This window comes from Pangasianodon hypophthalmus, chromosome 11, assembly GCF_027358585.1.
Source record: "Pangasianodon hypophthalmus isolate fPanHyp1 chromosome 11, fPanHyp1.pri, whole genome shotgun sequence".
NCBI lineage: Eukaryota > Metazoa > Chordata > Actinopteri > Siluriformes > Pangasiidae > Pangasianodon > Pangasianodon hypophthalmus.
In genome coordinates this window covers 2,315,812-2,341,904 of record NC_069720.1, presented here as the reverse complement: position 1 = coordinate 2,341,904, position 26,093 = coordinate 2,315,812, and the positions used below count along the sequence as shown (strand labels likewise).

General features: G+C 36.6%; 1 protein-coding gene and 1 long non-coding RNA gene across 3 annotated transcripts; one reads left to right on the top strand and one right to left on the bottom strand.

The window, feature by feature from the left end:
- Window positions 1–11,703, bottom strand: LOC113536721 (uncharacterized). 2 transcript variants are annotated; one of them, XR_008302787.1, is made up of 4 exons: window positions 11,564–11,703; window positions 10,323–10,373; window positions 4,918–5,043; window positions 1–633 (listed from the first exon to the last, which is right to left on the bottom strand). It is a non-coding gene; the product is annotated as an uncharacterized LOC113536721 (long non-coding RNA). The 2 variants fall into 2 exon arrangements; XR_003403697.3 differs by lacking the exon at window positions 1–633 and having other exon boundaries at window positions 3,872–5,043.
- Window positions 11,655–26,093, top strand: hnf4b (hepatic nuclear factor 4, beta). Its single transcript, XM_026930846.3, has 10 exons — window positions 11,655–11,999; window positions 13,897–14,074; window positions 14,824–14,918; window positions 18,262–18,365; window positions 18,925–19,077; window positions 19,978–20,065; window positions 20,163–20,315; window positions 22,574–22,810; window positions 23,274–23,393; window positions 24,709–26,093. The coding sequence occupies exons 1-10, from the start codon at window positions 11,885–11,887 to the stop codon at window positions 24,834–24,836; spliced, it is 1,371 nt and encodes a 456-aa protein (XP_026786647.1). The 5' UTR covers window positions 11,655–11,884; the 3' UTR covers window positions 24,837–26,093.

The window sequence follows — 26,093 nt, the reverse complement described above, 5'->3', positions numbered from 1 at the left end:
AAAGTGTATCATTTTCCTACACAACCGCCATCTTGTTCCATGTGAGTGTTCCAGCACAAATAAAAAAAATCCATTCAATTCTAATGTCACACTTTTAAGGTTTTCATTTGACTCACGCTTGTATATATTTCTATATAGTGTCTATATAGTCTATATATTGGATGTAGTAAAGGTTACACAAAGTGCTTGTGCGGCTGCAGGAGGTGAAAGCTGTGTAGGTGTAGTTACATGGGTACAGGATTATGGGGGGTTTAATTTAACCGACGTCGAAGCAAAGAAGCAAAACCCGTAACCTCTTTAACCCTGTACCTGTAGCTACACCTACACACACTGCTGCATCGCTTCATGTGGATCTTCATGTGGATCTTTATGTGGACCTTTATGGATCTCTGAGGGATACCACCAAAGAAAAGCAAAACCGCAACTGCGAGGTCAAAGTCCGGGTACGTAATTAAAGACAGCGGTGCGTGTACACACACGAGTGGCCTAATTAATGTCGAGCCATGCTCCTCCAACCCACTGATCTTCTGCCAAGTTCACCATGTGTGGATGTGGAGCTCCAGCTGTGGGCAATCGGTAATGAAGGAGGGGCAAAAGCGTCCATGAAGCCTCACCTCTGCTGCTATAAGAGATCTGGACAAAGGTCAAAGGTCAACTAAACTCTCCGAATAGTCAGAGTACACTGAAGTGAAGAGAAGAGATGCTCTATTCATAACCACATTGTTCATAAACTAAAAAAAAAAAACTTTCCCAGCAAAGTGGTTCCACTTTTTATATTTCCTTTTCTTTTCTTTTTTTTTTGAGTGATGTTGTGAATCCTACAGGCTTGTTTGAAGTAAATTACCTTAGTGCTTTCTTTGCAATCTCAATGTCACAAAAACTTATTTTCAGAAATGCCATTGCTAATCATACATGTAGCATGAAGGTGTGAAGGAGAGGCAGCGCTGTCGTGAGTTTAAACAACAGACGCTGAAATAAGGTCGAAGGCAAAAAAAAAACTGTAATTTTAAGAAATTACACATATAATGAGAGAGGAGTGGGATGAAAACACATTTTCCCCCGTACAAAAGCAGAACTTTTGAACTCTCTCATGCAGGTTCTGGGTAAATCCACAAGGCGAAGTGGATCAGGGGTGTCAGCTTTAATTGCGGAAGGAATTAGGAAAACCTTGTCCAATGCAGTAAATTTTTCATAATTACTAATCGAGCGTGATGGCAATAAAACAAGGCGCATTGTTCGCACATCTGCGTTTTCCATTCAGTCCCTCGACTTTCATTCGAGCTGTCTGTAATCCCTCAAACATGACTAATGGGAAACATTAAGTACAAGTACAGGAACAAGTGGTTTTAATTAAAACGCTGCTTCACAGAGGTCCTTGAATCCAAAGAGCTCGTCTTTCTTTCTTTCTTTCGTTCTTTCTTTTTTGCTTCGAGAGACGTCTGCATATGTTTTTCCTTTCATTAGCAGTTATGGACATTTTCGGTTCTCTCTCCGAAGAGAAAAAAAAAAGGTGTCATATATTTTCGCCTGAATTTTGAAAGCTGGATGCTAGAATCTGAACCACATTCGTCTTAAATACAACAAAAATTTACTTTCAACATGCACCAGTTTTTACGTCAGATCTATAAAATGCAACTTGATGCAAACTTTAACATAATCAGACACTTAAATGTCCTGCAAATCTTCCGACTCTTGATCTAAAATTGTTTTGTGTTTAAAAAAAAGCTTTAAATGACATTTATTTCTTAACCTCAGATACCTAAACATAACTGTCTATAAAGATTTTTAAGGATTCTTTGGAGAGTTAAAGGTTCTTAGCTTCCTAAAACCTTGAAACCCTTTCTGGGTTCTACAGAAGAACCTTTAAGGGTTCCACAAGAGGACAAGTTAAAGTATGTGTTTTAGATTCAACCCTTTAAAAAAGTATTATAAGGTGCATTCTTTGGGAAATATGAAAAAAAAAACAAGCAAGAAAGAAAGAAAGAAATTAATGAAGAAATTAATAAATAAATCAAAATGAAATAAATAAATGAAATTACTAAAGAAAGAAAAAAAGAAAGAAAGAAAGAAAGAAAGAAAAAAAAAATTTTGCCTCAGATTTCCAGAACAAAAAATATACATAGAAATTGATTTTTTTGTAAAACTATGTGAACAAATTAATGAAGAAATAAAATAAATAGATGAAGATGATGGAAGAAAGAAAGAAAGAAAGAAAGAAAGAAATTTTTTGCTTCAGATTTCCAGAACTGGAAACAAAAAAAATATATATATATATATACACATACACACATTAAGAAGAAATAAAAATGAATAATCATAATAATGAAGATATAAACAAACAAACAAACAAACAAATAAATACATTTGGACAGTATCTTAGCTTCCTAAAGAGGTTCTACTTGCAGTCTTCTCTGAGGATGTGTATGAGGTGAATTTTTTTCTTCACTTTCTATACTGAACACGAGAGGCTGAACCACATTTGTCATGACAGAGTCAAAATGGAACTTTTCGCCCATATATAGCACTTCCTGTGGTCATAAGAGAAGACATGGTTTAACCATGCTGACTGGCATGTAAAAAGCAGGAAATGGTGGAAGAACTCGGCTGGATTCTTCATGGGAACTGTTCGTGACCCGACGCTGACAGCGCTCTGTTCCTCCCTCACGTAGCAAACTGAAGTTTATAAGAGTTAATGAACAGTACATGCACACCAGCGTTAAGCACCAGGCTGTGACACTGTGACCTTTCAACTTTTAAAGAGAGGTTGGGTATTACATATGGGTGCAATCAAACGATCTGCTCAGACTCTCCGGCCCGGTTACGCTGCTCCTAAAGATCACACGGATCCGAGAGAGCATGTGGCTGGAACTTTCACTTCCAATCAACTTTCTCAGGGAGTTTTTTTTCTCCTGCACTGATGCTCCTGTACTCAACAAAACACTCACTCTTTTTTAGCCGAACAGGCAGAGAGTCGAGTTCAGATTAAATACACATGTTTAAAATGCCACATGTATATAATAGAACTCGACGAAGCATTAAACAACGACATCTTTTTTTCCCTGCTCATTTATTAATTAACCTAATTAACACAACAATTAAAAAATACTACATATCTTTTAAAAAACTACTTTAAAAAAGTGATTTCTTACCCAGTAACATAACTTTAATTCTCTAAATGCATATAAAGGTTCTTAGTACAGTTAGAGGGTCTAAAAGAGGTTCTAACTGAAACCCTCTGTAATAAGGAAACTCTGAGGTAGGGTTCTACACAGAACCTTTAAGGGTTCCTCCAGAGGAACAGGCCAAACACCTGTTAGAGTGGAGATTCAATCTTTTTTAATTAGACTGTAGGAGATTCAGCTTCTTTATGATGATGATGATGATGATGGATTAATAAATAAATTAATAGATATTTTGGGATTTTTTTGTTGTTATTTTGTTGTTGTGGTTGTTGTTGTTGTTGTTGTTGTTGTTGTTTTGTTGTTGTTTTCAGGATTCCAGGATTTCAGAATAGGAAGAACTTGTAAATAAATGGAAACAAATTATTCAACGAAGAGCTTATTGAATAAATGAATAAATAAATAAATAAATAGCCTATTTTCAGGTATGTATTTTTAACATATTTTTAAAAATACACATGCATATATGTAGATTTAAGTTTTTTAAGAGTGAATGAAGTGCAACTTTTTGTACATAAAAAATAATAAATTAATATCTTTTTATTTTAATAATTTTTTTTTCTACAAAACTCTTCCAGGATTTAAAATTGATAGATTTCTGTATTAGAATGAAAAAAATTTTAGCAAGATTTTTTTTTTTACTAGATAGGAAAGATAGACACTCAAATAAATTTTTGGAATAATACATTAAAAATTATAAATAAATGGAAATAAATAATTAAATGAAGAGCTTATTTAATAAATAAATAAACAAAATGACTATTGTCAGGCAGACATTTTTTATAAGCGTTCTATTTAGTGATTGAATCGTAAGATTAGATTTTACTGTTCTACGTGTCTTCAGATAATCTGTAATCTTTTCTGCAGAGCTTTAATGGAATATACTGTATGCATCAGTATCAGATGATGTTGACGCACTCAATGATTAAAAATTCTGAATCAGACATCAATAAATTCTTAAATAAACTGATACCGATACACACTGATGAAAGTCTTAAGGAAAAGGGCACAGTGTGTCATGTTTTGTTTTTAATGTTGATTTCATTTTTAAAAAATGATCTAAATTTAAAGTTTATTCAGATCAGACCAGACGCTGTGTAACAGAGCCGAGCTCCCAGGGTGCACCTCTGCATCTGTGGGTGTGTATGAAAAAGCCTTTGGTCCGAGTCGGTTTTAGGGGTTAATTCTTTCGAGTGTGTGTGTGTGTGTGACAGACTCCTCTCCTGGTGAGCTCGCTTCCATGATGAATGGCCACCTTTCCATTCTTTATTGCGCCACTAAATCATAAGGCTGCCATGCTTTTATAACCATTCTTTGCTGCTTTTTTAATCCCTCTCCTCTTTTGGAATAAACCTACAAAGTCAGTTTTTTTTCTTTTCTAATGGAGGACAGGTCCTTTTTGGAGAATGCTTTTCATCAAAAAAACACAAAAAAAAAACAGCTCAATCAGATACTCTCCTGTGGTCCTGTGGTCATCCAAACCTACTATAAAGGTCGCAGCCTATAGTGATAAAATCCACCGAATTGTGTTGTAAGAAGGAAAAAGATCTGCGTCCTTGAATGCTATGAAGCGATTTTTGTCCTCCGTTTCCCCGCCCTGCATTTTCAAGCCCAGATTTATCCATTAGGCCACTACAGGGAGGAGTGATACAGGACGATACACAGTGTAGAGCGAGGCTGTAATACTTTCACCCCTCATATCCTTTTGATATAATGATACTATCTACCACCTTATTACCTGTAACTATACTGAGCCTTGCTGCGGGTGAAATGAGCAAATGAGTTTTCTTCTCTTCATCTCCTGTGATTCATGCCCAATCTCCATCCGAGTCTCATCCACAGGAGCAGCTCCTGCCGAGCAAACCTGCACATAAGAAAATGCGCGTCATATGAGCATTTACAATTATTGCAGTGTAATGGTACATTGCCATATTGCAAAAATCACCTTCACCCTCATGCAAAAAAAAAAAAAAGATTCCACTAGGAGACTTTAGCAAAAAGGTTCCTGGAGGCCCTTTTAAAAGATTGAAGGCTTTGATTAGACAATCTGAAGAACCCTGAAAACGTCTAACAGGAACGTTTTGCTTTGAGTTGGCATTTAGCATTTCCAGTGCAAAGTTTCTTTCTATGTGCATGTCAGTTTGCATCATTCAAGCAATTTCCAAACACAAGATTATATACTGAGGCCATGAGATAATATACCGAGGCCACAAATTAAGATACTGAGGCCACATGATAATATATTAAGGCAATGAGATATATATTGAAACCATGAGATGATATATTGTAGCCATCAGATAATAAATTGAGGGCACAAGATAATATTGAGAACCATGAGATAATATGTTGATGCTATACACTATATAGCCAAAAGTATGTGGACCCCCGACCTATGTGGTTATTCCCCAAACTGTTGCCACAAAGTTGGAAGGACACAATTGTATAGAATGTCTCTGTAGCATTACACTTTCCCTTCACTGGAACTAAGAGACTCAAACCTGTCCCAGCATGACAATGCCCCTGTGCACAAAGCGAGCTCCATGAAGACATGGTGTGTGAAGGTTGGAGTGGAAGAACTCGAGTGTCCTGCACAGAACCCTGACCTCAACCCCACTGAACACCTTTGGGATGAACTGGAACACCGACTGAACCCCAGACCTCCTCACCAACATCAGCGCCTGATCTCACTAATGCTCTTGTAGCTGAATGAACACAAATCCCCACAGCCATGCTCCAACATCTAGTGGAAAGCACATATGGCTGTAATGGTCAGATGTTCACAAACTTTTGGACATATAATCTATATCGAGGTCATGAGATAACATATTAAGGCCATGAGCTAGTATTTGAAGGGGACAAGTAAAGATATTGAGGCCATGAGATAATATATTGAAAACATGAGATTATATTTTGAGGCCACAAAGTAAGATATTGAGGCCATGAGATAATATATTGAGGGCACGATTTATGCTATTCAGGCTAGGAGATAATATATTGAGGCCATGAGATAATGCAGTATATTAAAGCCACGCGGTAATACATCAAAGCCACAAACTCTGTATCTCATGTACACCAGTTTTTTATGACCATGGGACACCAAAGTTATGGCCATAAATTGTGTAACCTGAGTCTGCCAGTTCATATGTTGTGGAACCTCATACATAATAAGCGGCCTCCAGGTAATTATTTGGCGGAAACAGGTAAAAAAAATGTATTCGCTTTGAGAATTTGATCAAGGTGATGCAGGCTAATGGTATATCCATTACTGTGGTTTATCATTCCAGGATTGAAATGTAATATTTTCAATCATCTGCATGCTTAGGTTCCTGCAACCACAATGGTCTAATTCATTTTAAAACATAATAGTTGCCACGAGTTAAGTTCCTCATGGCCACTGAATAGATCTTGAGACATTTAATTCAACAAACAGAGACAAAAATGGTAAGAAATCAAGCAGATTGGCTAAAAGGTCAGATTACTATGATTAACCTCATAGCCAACAAAGTCCTCACGATCATGTTGCCAAAAGGCACCACCACTCCGAACGCCGCATCATGGATCTACAGAGCTGAGAACTAGGAACCTTAGAGCACAGAGGGTTGAGATCCTCTGAGTTCTCCCAAAACGAGGGCACCACATAGCAGAAAGTGAGAGTCAGAGGAGCAAAGCAGAGCAAACGTCTTCACCAATGACAAAACCAGCACAAACTCTGAAAGTGATCATTGCTGATTGTTTCCGTTTTCGGTGTTGAGTATATCATTGTCTCTGTTTTGTGTCTGTCTTTGCTTGAATGTTTTTGGTGATTGGTTGAATTTGACCACTGGTTTCCGGTTGTGATGGAACACCAGACCCAAGTTAGACCAGTGGATTTTTCCCTTGTGTTGATCTGATATACATTCGCTGGTTGTGGAGTGAGTGCAGCGCCTGGCGACTTTGGTGTTAGTTGTTTTCATCCATAGCAGGGCAGTTATTCCTTCCCTTCCCTTCACCTCTCTATCACTTCCAGTAGATGCATGGTGTGGCATCCGGAGTAGTGGTGGTGTCCGGTGGCGAGTGTGTGGCTCATGCCATCATCAGCCATCAGTAGGAATGCGATCAGCTACAGCATTGAAAATCCATCATCAAAATCCATCATCCAACAAACTGCCAAAAATTATTTCTTAGCAAGTAAAGATATCTCAAATACTGTCAAATCTATCTAGTATTTCCTTTTATAAGGTTACAATAAACCAAATATAAGATTATTAAACCTATTTGTTGACATTTTTGTGCTTTTCAAGTTATATAAATTTTAATAATAAGTTAATAAACTCTTAATGAAAACTATCAGATAACATTTACTTGGATATGAGAAAGGCACTTTATGAATTGAACTTGAAATTTGAACCTGATCAACACCCAAAGAACATCAAAAGCAGATTTAAACAACTCAAAACAAAAACTTGTGTTTATTTACATATGTTTGTCTAATGCTGAGACAGTCCCGAACTTTGCTTTTCCAATATCCTGAAAAATCGCTTGTCCAACGCCCATCGATCCACATGTCAGACAGACAGGTAGCTTCACCTCCAGTGCACCTGTAATGAGTAAATTTAGCTTCACTGACAGACTCTTTGACCTCACAGAGGCCTTTTTTTCTCACCCAGGCAGCTTTGAGCCAGATGTTACAGGTGTTTTATTAGAAAAACCACACTGAAACACTCTCGCACAGACCTGACTCCTCAAATCTTCGTGTCTATCACGTTGTACCGTGTCCTTTTAAGGACATGTCCTCTGACACAGTGTGTACTCAGGGAGAGTTAGGAACGTGGGGAAGGGACAGTTGTGTATACACTGTACTCTGTCTCCCCCTAGTGGCCAGGTACAAAAACTAGCTAATGACAAATTTTTGTAGTAGCATGTAAACAAAATCTGATTTGTAATGACCAACAATCATTTAGATAGATAGATAGATAGATAGATAGATAATACAAAATAAAAGAAAGTTACTTGTACTAATATTATATACTAGTATCAAAATGATTTCATTAATCCATAAATAAATAAATACATACATACATACATGCACACACACACACACACACACACACATGCATGCATACATACACATATATATATAAAAAATTATATAAATAAATATTTTTCTCCAAAAGAGGCCCAGATGTCTTTTCTCAGATTCCTAAAGACTTACAGTCTTTTCTTTCTTGATATATTACATAATTTACTTTTAAGTCTGAAATTATGTGAATAAAGTTTGAATAATTCCATTAATTAAATAAAAGTGGATTTTTTTTACATATACATTTGTGCATATTTAATCATCTAATGCCTCATTTGCCTATTTTAATACAAGAAAAATTATATAATAAAAGGAAAATTAAAAGGAAATAAAATTAAAAGGAAATTTTTAAAAACTAATAAATGTAATAAAAATAAGAAAAATTATATAATACAAAAATTAGTTTATTCTGATATGAGCAAAGAAAATATTTTATTGTGTTGCATTTGGCTTTAACTATCAAAAGAGTGTACATTTTGGATTTTAAAAGCCTTTTTCTTGATATATTGCTTAGTTTTGGCTTTATGTGATGTCTTGCCTGTAAAATTCTGTAAAATATGTGAATAGAGAAAAAAAACTGATACTAATCTGAGAAATTGTTTTACATTCTGATACGAGTGAAAGGAAATATTTTATATCTGGCCTGAACTATCAAAATGGTGCACACTCTGATTTTTAAAAGCTTTTTTCTTCCTAGATATCTTACATATTTTGGGTTGTATGTGACATTTTATAAATTATGTGAATACAGTTAAAATTATTTCATTAAATAATAATAACCTGTTGAACTGCTTTCACTAAGTTTGACCTTCATTTTAAAAAAATGTTTTAAAGGTGGATTTTTTGTGACAAATTAGTGCATCTTTATAGATCTGTTGTCTCATTTGCATATTTTAATACAAAGCAGATATTAAAATAAAATTATTTTATTCTGATATGTGCAAAGGAAATTTCTCTGCCCATAGCTATGAAAATGATGTACACTTAGAATTTAAAATCTTTTTGTCTTGATCTTTTACAATGTTTCAGCTTTGACATTTAAAACATAAAATCATGCAAATTATGTTTTGTGGCATAAAAATTAGTGAATATTTAATATCTAACGCATGATTAGATAACATATATTAAAAGAAAATTTTCACACACACACACACACACACACACACACACACACACACACACATATATATATATATATATATATATATATATATATATATATATATATATATATATATATATTTTTTTTTTTTTTTTTTTTTTTTTTTTTCCAGAACCAGGTATACAGTAATTTGATGGGAGACTCCTGCACACTGAGCTGTGAGCTGTGACGGACAGATTTTTATGAGCCATCAATCACTGAAAGTGGAGCCCCTGCACCGAGGGTTTGGGGTGAAGGGTAAAGGGGGAGTAAATGGTGTGGGGGTGTTAAAGGGTGGGGTCCTGACCTGCAACCTGACGTGACATTCACGTAGGGAGGTGCCACTCACTCACCCAGGCGAGTCCATTACACCAAAGCATGATGGATATTCCCTCTAAAATTGCTCACATGTGGCCTGACATGTAATTTGTTATAATTTCTAAAAATCATATGGTCACTTTCACTTTTATTTTCTCTGCAACATTTTGCTGTACTTATAAAAACAGACGTACATAGCATACAGCATGTGGAGAGTAGACTCAGAGATATTTTTTATGCACAAAAAAGGAGATTTGGCCTGCACTCTCTGTTTTCCCTTCTTTGACCCGATAAATTTATAGACATGTGGGAATTTATGCTCTTAAAAAAAAAAAAAAAAGAAAAGGACATTAATAACAGATCTCACCCATATTTGGATGTAACGCTTACATCTGTCAGAGCCACTTATAAAGTTTATCATCTCTCTTAAATTCATGACGCACCCTCTTTTATAGAACTTGAAGCAATGATTTTAACAATAATAATAATAATATAGAACTTTATTTATGTTTACTAAGTAAGCCTCAGAGCTGAAACACTTTAATGAGAACTTTAGTGTGCAGACATTTGTGCTGTGTAATCAACAAAAAGGACATCACGCAGAGGCTCCTTATCATTTTTTTACCTGTAATCAATATTGCTGATAGCAAACACAGGGCAAAGGTGAAGCTTCTTCCTAGAAAAGGACAAAAAAAAATCAGGGTTGCCAGATCTGTATTATAAGTACAGCTTAATACCAAAACTCAAAATCTGCTCATTGTAAAGACTTTTGTAGTGAAACATGACAGATATTATTGGACAAAATACTGCAATGTTTTTAAAAAAAATTAATGTCATACAATACATTTTTAAGAAGTAATAATAATAATAATAATAATAATAATAATAATAATAATAATAATAAAGAAATTGTGTAAAAGTAATGCAGATAATAAAAGCTAGGGAAAATATGTTTTAGCTGTTTTTTTTTAATCCGTGATAGATAAAATGAAATAGTTCCTTCTCCAAGCCCCTTAAATGGTCTTGTATTCTTACAGATATCATCAAACATAAAAGAATATCTATGAGAAGAAGGAGGGTGATTTAGTGACACAATAAATGTAACAAATGTTAATATAGCTAATAAAGCTAAGTGAAATGGACCACTTTGCATAGCCTCTGGTGCATGCTGGGAAGGTTAGTGGTGCGCTGTCGGTGTTTCCTTCAATATAATAAATCTAATGTATGCACAGTGCCTAATTTCCAAACCCCTTGACAGAAAACAACCTGTACTTATTAACAATGCTTCCAAGTAGGGCTATTCTGCAGGGGACATAAAAACAAAGACAACCCTGTTCTTTGTTTGCTTTGGTCCAGTGATGAACTGTTATATGATAGTCATATTTTCAAAGAAAAAATGATTGAAAATGAATCATTTGCTTATTTTAGGTAATTTTTAAATAATACAAAAAATATTGTATTGCTATTTCATTTTAATATGCATAAAACTAAATGTATTTATACATTTAAAAACTAAAAACATCAGATTTTGTGAAATAATTCCTTCTCCAAACTCCTAAAATGATCTGTGAGAGCAGTTTATTCGTATCCCAGCTCTGCAGGAAGATAACACACCTGGCAACCTTGTGTAATCTGTAATCTGGCTAACACTGCCTCTAGTGGCTGTAGGAGGAACTGCACTTTTACAAATGTCATAAGTAAAAGCTGTGGCTTGTAGGTCTGACCCCGGCAGCTTCAGATGTTAAAATGTGACACCAAAAACAGTGAGTGTGTACAAGTAAATCCTAAAAATATTCAATGTGCTGTTACATCGTGAAACATGGCTGTCCATGTGACAATTCTTTTTCCTGAGTGAGTCATGTTTACCTGTGAGAGCCCTCCCCTTTATGATTCTCTGTCCACTGATAAGAGCAAACACAGTGACAAGTGCAAGCGCAATCTCAGCTTCTTCTTTTTTCCTTGCTTCTGGACAGAACAATTCCACAAGAAGTCAGAGACACTGAGGCAAGCAATCGGCGATCTCCGAAGAGAGGAGAAGCACGCCATGGTGGTGAAAGTGAATTGAGGGATCGGCAGGAAAGCCTCCTGAAAGATTGGTGGCTTTTATCCCTTGACCTTTAATCTCCTGTGTAAAGAAGTAAAAGAACTTAAGGTCATCCATCCAGTCTGACTTGGAATTACGGTACCATGAAGATCTCTGAAGGAGCGCTGGACTTGGGCACCACGGATTACGCGGTGGCCCTGGACCCGAGCTACACCATGCTGGAGTTTGACAGCCTCAGAGTTCTCCCAGTGGACACAGGTTTGTGTGACATGACCACAAGCACTCTTCAATGTGGGTTAAAGTGCACAAGGATTGCAGTGAAGCAAACGGGAACGAAACATTCCGTGTTGTGCCGATATAGGAAAATAATCCTGATGAAGCGGAGTTACTGTTGGCACTGTGAAGTTGATCATTTTCTCTACAACAGAATTGTTTTATTCCTCTTATACCACTAACAATTTTTCCTTTATTAAATAATCACACATCATACTTTTATCCATTTATAGTTACATTTGCTGCTGTGGAATGACTGCGAAACAAGTTAGAAACAAGTTAGTTCTTGTTCATTTACATTACAGCAACTATAAACAGTCATTCCCTCACCAGCTTCTCGTGAAGTTCATAAAAAAAAAAGTTTTTCTTGTTACCAAAGCATAACTATCTCTGTCCATCAAATCACCTGCGCATATTTAAGTATGGACACCTTTTAGCTGCTTTTACTTTTAATTGAACAAGATCGTGACACAATATTCATATTTTTATGTACAGTAAGTTATCATTTTCTGAGAATTTTTCCTCCTCTGGTTCCTGCTAAGTCCTTCAGTTTATGGCTTTACCACAGTTCCAGCCACTCTTGGTTTTCATATATAATCTTATCTTCTGCAATCGTTAGGAAAGCTGGAATTTAGAGAGGTGTGTTTATTGGTATCCTTTAAAATCAGAGCAAGCTTGGTGCCATTTTAATCTGCTCTTGGGTGTGACAGTGATAGAGCGATAATGCACACAGCTCCAGGGTCCCTGGTTCAATCCTGAGCTTGAGTTACTGTCTGTCTGAAGTTTTGCATGTTCTCCTGGGTCTGGGTTGTGCAGTATTGTCCCATCACCCAAAAACATGCCAGGAGGTGGATTGGTGACTCTAAATTGCCCCTTGGTGTGAATGTGTGTGGTGCCCTGTGATGGACAGGCATGCCGTCTAGGATATATTCCCATTTCACACCCACTGTTCCCAGGATAGACTCCGGATCCACAAAGACCCTGATCAGGATGAAGCGCTTACTGAAATTCAGAGAATGAAGCTCCAGAGTTCTGGTTCATTCTAGCTGTTAAATTTCCCTTAAAAACTCTATAAGCTTGAGATTTATATACAAGTTGGAGACTCACTGTCCTGACAGAATCTAACCTAGCGCACTTAGAGTTTCGATAATCTCATGGTCACTGGTTTAGCACAGACGTGACAGATTGCAATCTAATACACGACTTAAAAAATGAAATAGAGCTAGAATGTAAAATTAAGCACTAAATGCCCATGGTCCATGATCCTCCATTAACCTGTAAGGGTGTAATTTTATTAAAAAATACTCCCATGCTTTATCTTCACCACCACATCTGGAACATCTGTCCTAGAAAGTAAAAGGGTAGCTGTTAAATTCCTTTAGTAGATATTTAAATTATAAGACTCTATAATGCAAATTCAAGCTTCCAGCTGTTACTCTTGAACAGTAAAAGGGTGAAGATGAGATGGACATGACAGAAAATCTAATCAAAGCTGTTCTTTTATCCAACCTTCCAACACTGGAGCAATATAGTCGAAAGTAGTTCCGGTTATTTAACACTTCTCTGAAGTTTTTATCATATCCATACTCAATGAGAGCCTCATAACTCCCCTGGGAATTTTTATACAGAACCACAAATTCTTCCATCTGAAAAAGTAGTTCCAATTACGCAGATTTAGAGTTTCATTTAGAAACATATTTGAAAAATTTGTGGAAGCAAAAAGATACAGTTTTCATAGCATAAACGCTCAATATCTTCCCCTAGACCTTCATTATGAGTGAGTTTAGAGTAAACGAGTCTTCTGTTCTTTTCTCATTACAGGCTAGACATAAACGTAGGAAATAACATTGGAGTATAACTTTAACTTTATTTCACGTCACAGAGCCGCTGAAGCCCGAGCCGTCCCCTGTAGCCACAGCAGGGCTGCCCCAATCCGCCGTGATGCTGTGCTCCATCTGCGCAGATAAAGCCACTGGGAAACACTACGGTGCGTCCAGCTGCGACGGCTGCAAGGGCTTCTTCAGGCGGAGTGTGCGCAAGAACCACGCCTACACATGCAGGTGAGAGCAAGGACGCCATCTTGGATTCCAAATGCGACTTAAAATAGCATCAGGATTTAATATTTTTTGCCGTTTACACCACAGGTTTCTGTAATAAATATCACACATTTAAGTTAACAGGCAGTGTTACACAGTTATCGGAAAATAATCAACGACAGAGTGGCCTGATGGAGCAGAGTTACAGTTGCCACTCAAAAGTTGATTATTTTCCCATAACAGCACATCCTGAAGTGTTTTTTTTTCCTCTTATATCACAGCAACTTGCTAACAATTACATTTTTTAAATCTATTAAAGCACTTTTCTATCCATTTAAGTTAATAAGACAAAAAATATTCAGCTTGTCACGTTATTAAGAAACCACAAAGAATAAACCTCCAGAAAACTTAAAGTTACAACTTTCCCTCTGACTGTTACAAAGCGCTGACACTGGAGACTCCTTCCAAAATCGATTACTCATGTTTTTTTTTTATCCATGCCCGCTGTACAAGTCCCTTGTTACTATAGAAATGATCACATATTAGAATAACACTTTAATATAAACCTATGATTTGCCGCTGCACTATTGTGAGAGCTGCTGTGGTAGAAAATTAATCAACACCTTCTGACCAATCAGAATGGAGAATTTAGAGAACACTAAATTTGCCATCTTTCACGTAGTGTCCAGAAGGAGATGGTGAGATTTGAGATTTGAAAGAGCAACTACAATTGGTTTATCTGAGTGTGTGTGTGTGTGTGTGTGTGTGTGTAGGTTCAGTAGGCAGTGTGTGGTGGACAAGGACAAGAGGAATCAGTGTCGATACTGCAGACTACGGAAATGCTTCAGGGCTGGCATGAGGAAAGAAGGTGAGATGCCGAAGGTTTTTATGGTTGAGTGCAAAGTTTATGCACCCTTAACAAAGAAGGCAAAGAAATGTAATTAATAGCATTAGTGTGTTGAGTTTTACAGATGTTCCTTCATTATCACAGGTAACATAAATGATCAAATAGAGTATATAAGATACTAATAGCAAAAAAATATTTAAAAAAAAACAAAAAAAACTACCATTTGTCTTAATATCTGCTTCTAACCTCTTTCATATTCTCTGAAGAGATTCAAAAGTATTTTTCAGTTGAACTTGCATCATGTTTTGGATTTTAGCTTTGTTGAAGGACAAAATAATAAAGACCTATATATTTATATATGATTTCATTGCTTTATAATATATTAACATTTTACAATGCAATTTTTTTTAGCAAATTAGAGGTTTTCAGAGTTTCCATTTCCCTATTCAAACACGATGGGGGTGTGCAAACTTTTGCACTGTAAATGTGGTCCAGATATCCAAATAGCTCTTCAAACAACAATGGAGTTCATCAAATTTCTTCTCCTTGGCACAATGCTGTGATTCTTAACTACAATGTTCTGGAGTTAATGAAGCACCTGCGTAAGATGTAATTCCACAATTACAAAATATATCTAATGTTTTATCTTACAAAAGTATATGTACAGATAAAACATTTTTGAGATTAAAAATGGAATTGTAGTTGCATATAATTTCTGACTGATACAGAATCAAGGAGGTTCATTTGAAAAGCACTGCTAAATAACGATCTGACAATACACACAGTTCAATATCTAGTTTTATGTGTCTTTACTGTCTTCTTTCAAAAATGCAGTGTGTTCAGTGCAGTAACTGCCAGGTTTTAAAGAATATTTGCCTACATGATGCAACTGATCCAAGCCAAGCCAAGCCAGGGTTTAGAGGGTTATGGGGTCATAACTAAACCCACATTAAACCTATTCTAAAATAAATAAATAAAATAGTAGTACAGTAAATAATTTAAATAAATAATAGTTTAGAATAAATTATTCATTAGCAAGTAATACATAGCCTACGAATTAAATGATAAATGTCTAATTACTGCACAATTAATGAATAATTATTGTATAACATTTAATTACATTCATACTTAGGTAGCAAGTAAAATAAAATAAAATGTTTCATTTTATTTATACTTTATAATAAAGCTTTATGATAAAACTTTCCTTATTTAATTATGCTTTTATTTTTAATTTATTAACAAATGAATGAATGAATAAATTGATAAATAAATAAACATTATTTATTTTAGTTCATTTATATTTATTTATTTTTGTAACTCCTCTCTAGACCATGGCCTATTACTAGTACTGTACTAGGATTTTTTTTTTTTTTTTTTTTTTTTGGTGTTTCACTCTGATCAAGGCCATCCTCCATGGTTAGTGAATGTAAATGTTGATGTGTGTTATTAGGGTTAGGGTGGAGTTGTAAAGCAGCATGGAAAAGGCACGTGGATCGTCTTTTTGTTCAGCATGTCACTGATCTGAGGAGAGAGAATCTAAGCCAAGCCTTATCACCTTTTGGAGTTACTGATAAGCAAGAGGGATAAACTAATCAGGCCAAGAAGGAGTGCCATGAATGGCTTTTTTTTATGTCAATAATTAACACACCTGAGTGTGGTCAAATATTTACCAAGGATTATTTGGGGCAAACACGTAAAATAGATCAGACATGGCTTGGAACATCATAATGGTTAAGAAGAAGACTTACCGTATATCTGTATGTACTGTAATCTACAGCATTATAATTGATTTATCGATCCCCTCTTTTTTTCTGAGCATTTAGCCAATTGAATGGAAGTTTGATCATAATTCAGGGTGTAAAGTCAGTCTTAACCATGTGCTGAGAGGAGTTTAAATCTAGTGTGGTGTATAATTCAGCAATAAGCCACGCGAGGGTGCGCATTACAGTGATTTTATCACACTGAAGGGTGTGATCAACACAAAGCTGAGTAAAAGCCAGCAGCGACTCATCACCATAGATTTTGGTGTTGCAGGACGGCATTAATAGTGACATCAAAATGAAGTTGAGAGGCTATCAACATTTGAATTATGCTGTAGGCTACTGTCTAATGAGTTTTAAAAATAACCTCATAATACGCAGTTGAGAGACGACAACACACATTCAGCGTGGAGTGTAACAGCTCGCTTTGGGACGAACCCTCAACTGTGTTTGAGGTTAATATCATTAACCAAGTTTTACACATTTCAGCAAAATTTCCAGCCCAACTATATCTGAAAAATACTCAAAAGACCTGAAACTAGTCCATATTTCCGTATTTCACATGTATTTCTGTGATTCCATGTAAGTCCATGTATTTCACATGGACATTACCCACTCCATAATCCTCCTTTCCTTTTCCCAGTCTTTGCAATATACATATCTTACAATAGCAATGGTTAGTGGAAATTTAGTGGAAATTTATTACATTTAATTCAGATGATTTGTTATAAAACAAGATCTTAATGGATGCAAAGTACTTTAGACTAGCCCAATCTGGCAACCCGGTCATTAAATGTCTGGTCTGCTCATCCTCCTCCAGTGAAAATGTGGGAGTGGGGCGAGTGTGGGGCAGGAAAAATCCTGCCACATGGATGTTTATTAGCACATGTAGCAATTCCCACTTTTGACCACTAGGTGCAATAATAACTCGATGGAAGCTAAGCGGGAGAGGGTGAGCACGCTATGTGCTTGTGCTAGACATAGATAGATAGATAGATAGATAGATATCATTTATTGATCCCATGAGGGAAATTCTCGTGTTACAGCAGCATGGTCAGTAGCAAGATACAACACGTACACACACAAAATATAAAATATAAAATACAATAAGGTAAATTAAATGTAGTAGTGCAGATATGGAACACAGTTGTAGATTTAACGAGATTTACATCAGTATTTACATAAGTACACTTGTGAAAACTGGCAGTGAATAATAACATGTGGGGTTTGTTACTTTCCAACAAAAGATCAGAAAAATTCGCTATCAGACTTTACCATGAAGCAGGGACGCAGTGCTGCTGCAAGTAAAAAGGGGGTCCATTAAGTGATATGAATCTCTAGGAAGATTTTATTTGAATAAAAATGGAAAATGCTCAAAAAAATAGTAAAAGGCTTGGACAATGAACGTGCAAATGAATATTTTTTTACAGAAATATGGCAGAATTGTGGTTTTATTTTGGAGTTAAGTAAAGCAATGTTTAGGCCAGGCTACTGGAGTAAACTACAGAAAATAAAGATCTTGTAAACAGATCAAAAAGATAAAAAGTGTATTTTTGCCACAGTTATTTTGTCCATGCTCAAGCAGAACACTTTGTTTACCTCAGCTGTACAGAACGAGCGAGACAGGATCAGCTGCCGTAGAGAATCTCAAGGGGTCGGGACTCTGACCATCAGCATCCTACTGAAAGCAGAAGAGAGCACACATCAGGTAGGCATCATAACCACAAAAAAGTGAATCAATGACGAGGCTGTTGAAGTGATCCGGCGAAAGATTAGAATATTCAGTGCAAGCTCAGAATGAAGCCGCCATTAAGGCAATCCTCGGAGACAAGAAGATCAGTGGTGCACCTTTGGTTCCCTCAGTGATCAGTGGAACTGCCCGAGGACTCGAGTTGATCACAGCCTGTTTAATTGAAATGCACGAGCTCGGAACCAGAGGGGGTTTTTTATGGGTGTAATAACAACCAGGCTTCCATGTGATGACACAAACGAGCACACAGAAAGAGCTCATTGGATGATTGAGTAATGAGGCACAAAACGAGCACAGGATGTTTTCCATCGGGGGCTGCTTCACATACAGCTTTCCTCCAAGAGCGATGGAGAATTTTTTTAGACAACACAGAACTTTGAGAAGTTCCTCTCGAACAACTTGCTCTTATCAAACATCGTGTGTGTGAATGTGATGCTTTACCGTCTCGTAGTGTCTGTCTAAAGCGTCATTCTGCTCCTCAACCTCGTTAAGCTCACTGTGTTGGTTCTTCATGCAGTTCTCCGGTCTGACTCCACCAATGACGGAAGTTATCACGAAGAAGATTGCTAGCCCACCCGACGTTTGCGAATCCATAAAACAGCAGCTCCTCCTCCTGGTGGAATGGGCGAAACGTATCCCAGAGTTCTGTGAGCTGCCAGTGGACGACAGGGTAGGCCACGTTTGTGTCTGTTTCATCAGGTGCTTCATCTCATGTTGATTAATAAACCGTGACATTTAGCAAACAGGCTTTCTTTAAGGACTGTTGGTTAGTGACACAAATCTGACACCATAAATGACTATGATGTATATGATTAAATAAAAAAGGGGACACAGATAAATAGATAGATAGATAGATAGATAGATTTACAAATAATATATTAATATGTTAATAAATAAATAAAATAATAAAGAAAAGTACATATAATAAATAATAATAAATATAATAAATAATAATAAATTCATGTTATTTAATTTATTAATAGCTCTTTAAAAAGCAAAACAGTAAAATATTTCATTTACAAAGTAATAATATTAATAATAATAATAATAATAATAATAATAATTCTTACTATATTTAAACTTCTGGTAACAGACATCAAATTTACAAATCTGCATGTTGTGTTTATTTTTGGATTTTATGAATTGTATCTCACAACATAAGTTGCTTTAATAAGGCACAAACTTTCTCAGAACATTAACTTCAAGAGAAAGTGAGGGAAAGACAACTAATGAGCTTCCAATTAACTTCCAATTAACTTGGAACATTGCACAACATTAATTTGTTAAACTATAAATAGATAAAAAGTATGAAGCATCTTTCTTTAATAAATTAAAAAACTTTAATTCAAAAAACTTTGGAACATGTTGTCATAGGAAAATAATCAACTTCAAGGTGGTAACAGTAGCTCCACTTCATCACACCACCCTGTCACTGATTATTTTCCTCTAACAGCATGACAGTGCGTGTTTTGCTTTCAGGCATAAAAGTGACCCGTCTCGTCTCGTCTCGTCTCGTCTTTTATACGTGTATGTACATGAATCACGTCGTCTGTGTTGTGTTTATGTGCAGGTCAACTTGTTACGAGCTCACTCTGCTGAGCACCTCATCCTGGGCGTGGCTCGTCGTTCGCTACCCTACAACGATATAATCCTGCTAGGTAATGTACAGCTGTAATGTAATGTAATGTACAGGTTTACCTTAAAAAGCGTTGTCTTCATATGAGCACTGATTACACTTATGATTCCTCCTTTCAGGAAATGACTTCATCATCCCTGTGAATGGTCCAGAGCTGGAGATGTCCAAAGTGGCAGCACGTGTCTTAGAAGAGCTGGTCAGGCCTCTGAGAGAGCTGGACATAACGGACACAGAGTTCGCCTGTCTCAGAGCCATCGTCTTCTTCGCTCCAGGTCAGTCACGTGTCACCGATTGCCCATTACCTCACCGCGCCTCAATCCTTTTCCAAAACCATCCTGCTCTGAACGTTCTGGTTTCATGGTGTCTTACGGAAAACTATTAATAACTTGGAAAGTTCTGGAATTTATGACCTATTGGCCAGAGAGACTGATTATAAAATCAGAGCCAAAATGGCAGAGGGCTGTCAGGTTCTGTCTGAGAGAACTGCTTACACAAACACTTCACTCCACTTTCAATACACAAAAAACCCATCATAGTCAGGTTTTCCAGGGTTCCCATCTTCCAAAGGACATAAGATGTCTGAATATTAGATATTAAATTATGAGATTATGATTTAAGGGCTCTCTAGTAATCAGTTTTCAACCTGTCCTAATATATTCTGAGAATTTTTTGTGTTTCTGTTATTATATACCTAATATTGTGTTTACATAACTGAGGCAAGGAGAAAAGAAAATGGGTTAAAGTTTAATTTGAATAAAAAATTAATGGCTAATGAAAAAAAAATTCAAAATACCAGGACCAGTTAGCAGTAACAAGAAGTTGGTTTGAGGTTAGATGTAAAAATATGTAGAAAGACCGAGTTTCAATAAGGCACAACAAATATTAATAATTCTCGTGTGTCAGGTTTTATTAGGAAGCATTATTGTGAGTTCTTTACACAAAGTTGTACCAGGGCGAGGTTGAATTCTTGGATCAGATTGGTCAGAAGGTGGTCAGAAGGTGTATATTATTTCTGTATAAGGGCACGGCTCGGACAGTAGCTTCGTCTGTAACATGAACGTCAGGTTTATATTAATGCACTTGTTCTAATGCGTTATTGTTTCTATAGTAACATCTCATGCACAGGGGCATGTACAGCGAACACTCCACATAATCTAGGACTAATAATAAACAGATTTTAAAAAATGTTTTGTTTAATAAAGTAAAACGTATAAGCGTTGATGTGGTGGCATTTTCAGCTAGGAGTCTTAGCTGCCAGGTTTTCCAGGACCGATGAGTTTACACTTTCCGGTTTCTTGGTACAAGATAAACTGTGTTTTTTGAGAGGGAGAGAGAGAGAGAGAGAGAGAGAGAGGGAGAGAGAGAGGAAGAGAGAGAGAGAGAGAGGGAGAGAGAGAGGAAGAGAGAGAGAAGATGCTGGTCAGGAAACGACTGTTTATTGTTGCTCTAACATAAGTGCGAACAGTCTCTTGTCTCATTGATGTTCCACAACATTAAATCTCAACTATAAACCATTAAAATGTATGACGTGTCATTCATTAATCAATTAAACATGGTAATCGTTGACAAAGCGCTGTGGTATAAGCGGAATAACAATTCAGACTGTGAAGTTATACAAAAATAACATAATATACACTTTGTGTCAAGTTGCATCACACCACCCTGGTATTGATTATTTTTGTATAACCGCATGAGACGCGTGTTATTCCTTACACATGTCTTATTAAATTCCTAGTCATATAGATTTCTTGATGATCTACATAGTTTTCAAAGCAACATTCCCCGATTTAGAGCATGGAAAATCACATGCCTGCAATAGAACCAAAAAAATTTGGTATCATGGCATACATTAAGGTCATTTTCAAACTTGCATTTATTTCCAGACTCAGAGCCATTTAAGCTGAGAGTTCAGTACCAATCTGAGATCGAGCCAGAGAACAAATATCTGGTCCTATTGAAAACAGTGCGGCCCACAGAGCAAGCCGCTGCATGCCAAGTAACATGATTCGTTCAACTTGTCACCTTACTTCCTGTTTCTATTGTTGTGATGCCAGGGAAGGGTTGTTACGGTTCTCAATATTTAAATCCACGTTTTCACAAGACTGGATCTCTGTAATTACCTGTGTTTATGTAATTACAGCTCCACTGCTGCAGGTTTTCTTATTCTTTACACTTGAGTGTTGACGGAAAAAAAACTGCAAACGGATGAACGTAGTGCCTAGCATTTCACAAACCTATATGCACAAAAATTATATATGAAGTTGTGCATCTTCCATGTGAATGCAAATTAACATAATTAATGCGATTATGAGCCCCACCCCCAAACAAGCTCATAATCAGTGTCATGCATGACATATTTGACATAATTTAGGATTATTGTGGTGTTGATATTATTTTTCTTTTTTCAGATCTTTAAAGTGTTAAAAAGAATTGAATTTGAATTTTAAAAGTTATCAACAGCCCTAAATGATGCCAGAATCTTTCTGCATCATTGCTCCTATAATCGTTTTCTTTCCTCTCGCTCTTTCAGACTGCCCAGGGCTGGAGTGTGCTCAGATGGTGCGCAGACTGCGTTTCCAGGCCCACGTGTTGCTGGACGAGGCGACATGCGAGCAGCGCGGCCGGTTTGGGGAGCTGCTGCTGCTGCTGCCTCCACTGCAGAGCACCGCCTGGCACATGGTGGAGCAGCTCCAGCTCGCCCGGCTGTTAGGAGAAGCCAGCGTGGACAGCCTGCTGCAGGAGATGCTGCTCGGAGAGTCAGCCACAGGTACCCGATACTAGTGCACATCTGGAGCAGCTTCCATCAACCAGATGTCAATTTAAATATTTGTGATTTCAATTTAGAGCAAAAAATAAGTGTCGTAAGGAGATGATTAAAGAGAAATAAATAAATAAATAAATAAATAAAATTATATTATATTATATTATATTATATTATATTATATTATATTATATTATATTATTGTGGTATTTGTAGGTGTGTGTGTGTGTGTGTGTGTGTGTGTGTGTGTGTGTATATATATATATATAAATATATATATATTAGATACACAATTTTTAGATAAATGTCTAATTGTGGTTTTAAGGCCAATTCCCAGAAAGCCAAGGGTTAAAAACCCAAATGTTAAAGCCTGCAGAACCACGGTTCCTCTGCTGAGAGCCTGGTGGAAATGAAGATGTAGAAAACGGATGAACCTGGATTTGTGTTTCTCCTCATTGATCTTCTACAGGCTCAAACCCAGAAGTGCTCGGTTTTAGCTCTCCTGCTGACCCGGTTCTGCCGCGGAATCTACAACCGGAACATGTGGCATTGCCAAACTTCACCTCCGTCATCCTCCCAGTACCGTCCTGTGAGTCACTGCTGAAAATAAAACTGAAATTCAAACTGAAATCAACAGACTCAAGTGCGACACGCTGTATACACTCTTGAAAAAGAATAGGCTTCCTCAAGCGTTATTGTGATAATTGCGGAGTTTTAGCTAACTAAAGGAACGTTCTTTAAAAGTGATACCCATGGTGGATCCCTTTATGATTTTATGTAGAACCCTGTAAAGTTTGTTTATTTATCAGAAAGAGTTAGAACCCATTTTTGGAAGCTAAAAACCCATTATTATCCAATGAATCATAAAAGAACCTTGCAGAACCCTTTAGGGTAGGTGTGTCATACAAAATCCAAATTATTGGTCGTTATTTTCTTCTTAACACCAAGAACCTGTCAGTAGTCTAACATTTAGAAAAACATTTAGAAGAATCGGCTCTTCAAGGGTTCTATAAGGGTTCACTGGAGAATTATTGGCTCTATTTGGAACTCTTTCTGATAAAGAAACACAGGTGTAAAGTTCTGTATAGAACCTTTAATGACTCCTCTGCAAGGATAATTGAAAAATCCTTAAGGGTTCTAAATTTGTGTAAAGTTCTATAAAAAAGTTTTCCATGTAGAACCTTCATAACCCTTAAGTGGTACTTGGTACAATCTTCTCCAAGGGTTCTTTAAGGGTTTGTTGAGTAATTAAGGGTTCTTAGACTCCTAAAAGGACTCAACTTGGAACCCTATCTGATTGTAGGGTTCTACATAGAATCTTTAATATATCTCCAAGAGGGATAACTGAACTGAAGGACCCTTAAATGATCTAAATTTGTGTAGAGTGCTTTCAAAAAGGGTTCCCTCTTTTTAGGATGCTAATAACCCATAATTTTTGATAACACTTTTCTTCTTAATACCTAGAACCTGTCAGACATTTAAATTTTACTGTAGCTGTCTTGTTATTTGATACAGTCTTAGAAAAGCAAATGGTTTGTTAAGTGTTCTTTAAGGGTTTGTTGGATAATAATAGGTTCTTAGCTTTTGTATAGCTTGTGATTTCTAAATTTGTGTAGGGTTCTATCAAAAAGAATTGCCCATTTTTAGAAACCTAGGGGTTCTATCTAGGGGTTCTACCTAGAATCTCTAATGGTTCTTCCAAGGGGATAACTGAAGAACCATTATGATTTCTAAATTTGTGTATGGTTCTATCAAAAAAGGTTCCAAGTAGAGCCACTTTAGGATGCTAAGAACCCATAATTATCCAATGAACCATTAAAGAACCTTTTTTCTGAGCCTCACTGTTTTGAGTGACAACATGGACAATGTTCCAAGCTCATTCCTGTCTCTCTCCTCTTTGGCAGCTCTAGCTGGAGTTCCTCTGCTCGCCGTACAGCCAGGAGCTCAGCTCTACACACACGCACCAGCTACAGAAATGACACTGGAGATAGACAGCTGTCTCACCAAGCCTGCAGTCCACACATGTCTCTGAGCAGACAGACAGACACACACACACACACACACACACACTCACACACACACTTCATAACGCCGTCTTATCCAGTCCTCCTCACATACACACTCACACTGCTAATGTTTGCTAATGTCCATGTGTAATATGATGAATCTTAGTGCTTTACGTTCCCTCGTCATTTTTGATAAATACCTATTAACACACATTTTTTTCTGATACCATTAATCATGTGAGAAACATAGTGTGAAGGAAACATGAACTGATTTTGTTTGTCACAAACAAAACTTGGAGGTTAAATAAATTATCACCAGCAGGGGGCGGTGAAATTTCTCAAAGCTCAGAGAAGACACAAAGTAGCCAACAACGTATTCAAATCTCATGCAGCTCATTGGAGGACGTTGTGACATCATTTTTTATCACTCTTCTTAAAATTTCATTTTTTTAGGTTTAGATAGATTGGAATAATTATCCGGTCGCATGTTACTGGATAAACGATGCCCCAAAAAATGTAGATTATATCGATTAATCATGTGAGAAAATTTGTGTGAAGGAAATTTGATCTGATTTCGCTTATCACATGGTGAAGAGTGTGGAGATAAATAAATAAATCATCGCCAGCAGAGGGAGCTGATGGACCTGAACAGTTATGCCTACATCTTCTGAATTAGCAAACGAGCTGCATGTGACACCATTGAGACGTAATTTAGACATAATTTGCGTAACTGTTAGGAAATCACTGTGGCATAAGAGGAATAAAGCACGTCAGGATGCATGCTGTTATAAGAAATTAACAACGACAGGGTGGTATGATGAAGCAGAGTCACTTTACACCACAGTTGATTAATTTCCCATAACAGCACATCCCAAAGTGTTTTCTTCTTCTTATACCACAGCAGTTTACCAACAATTACGCAAAATGCACAATTTATGTCACAGGTTTACGCATGTTTATCAGGTTTATACTTTACAGAGCACATTTCTTGTTTTTTGCCGTCATTTCTACCGTCACATGTTCAGTTTATAATCAGATCGGTTGCTTTATCGTCCTTAAATTGAATCCAAATCCAATAATTTTGTGCATGATGAGTTCTCTCTATTCCTGACTTTCTAATGTAGGGAATAGGGATATGGGAACACTTCACCTTTATATCGTCTGTATTTTTCTGTCAGGACACTTCAATAGGCATTATACTGTATATACACATACATGCGCATACACCCGTACTGTAATTATTACATTTTAGTTGTTGAATAAAGTTGAAAAGTCTGTTTACA

What these genes read in the sequence shown, in the direction of transcription:
- hnf4b (XM_026930846.3), top strand. Translation starts at nt 11,885, where the DNA reads ATGAAGATCTCTGAAGGAGCGCTGGACTTGGGCACCACGGATTACGCG. An exon ending in GGCTGGCATGAGGAAAGAAG is followed by an intron (nt 14,919 to 18,261) that starts GTGAGATGCCGA and finishes TGTTTACCTCAG; the next exon opens with CTGTACAGAACGAGCGAGAC. An exon ending in CAGAAGAGAGCACACATCAG is followed by an intron (nt 18,366 to 18,924) that starts GTAGGCATCATA and finishes TTCTTCATGCAG; the next exon opens with TTCTCCGGTCTGACTCCACC.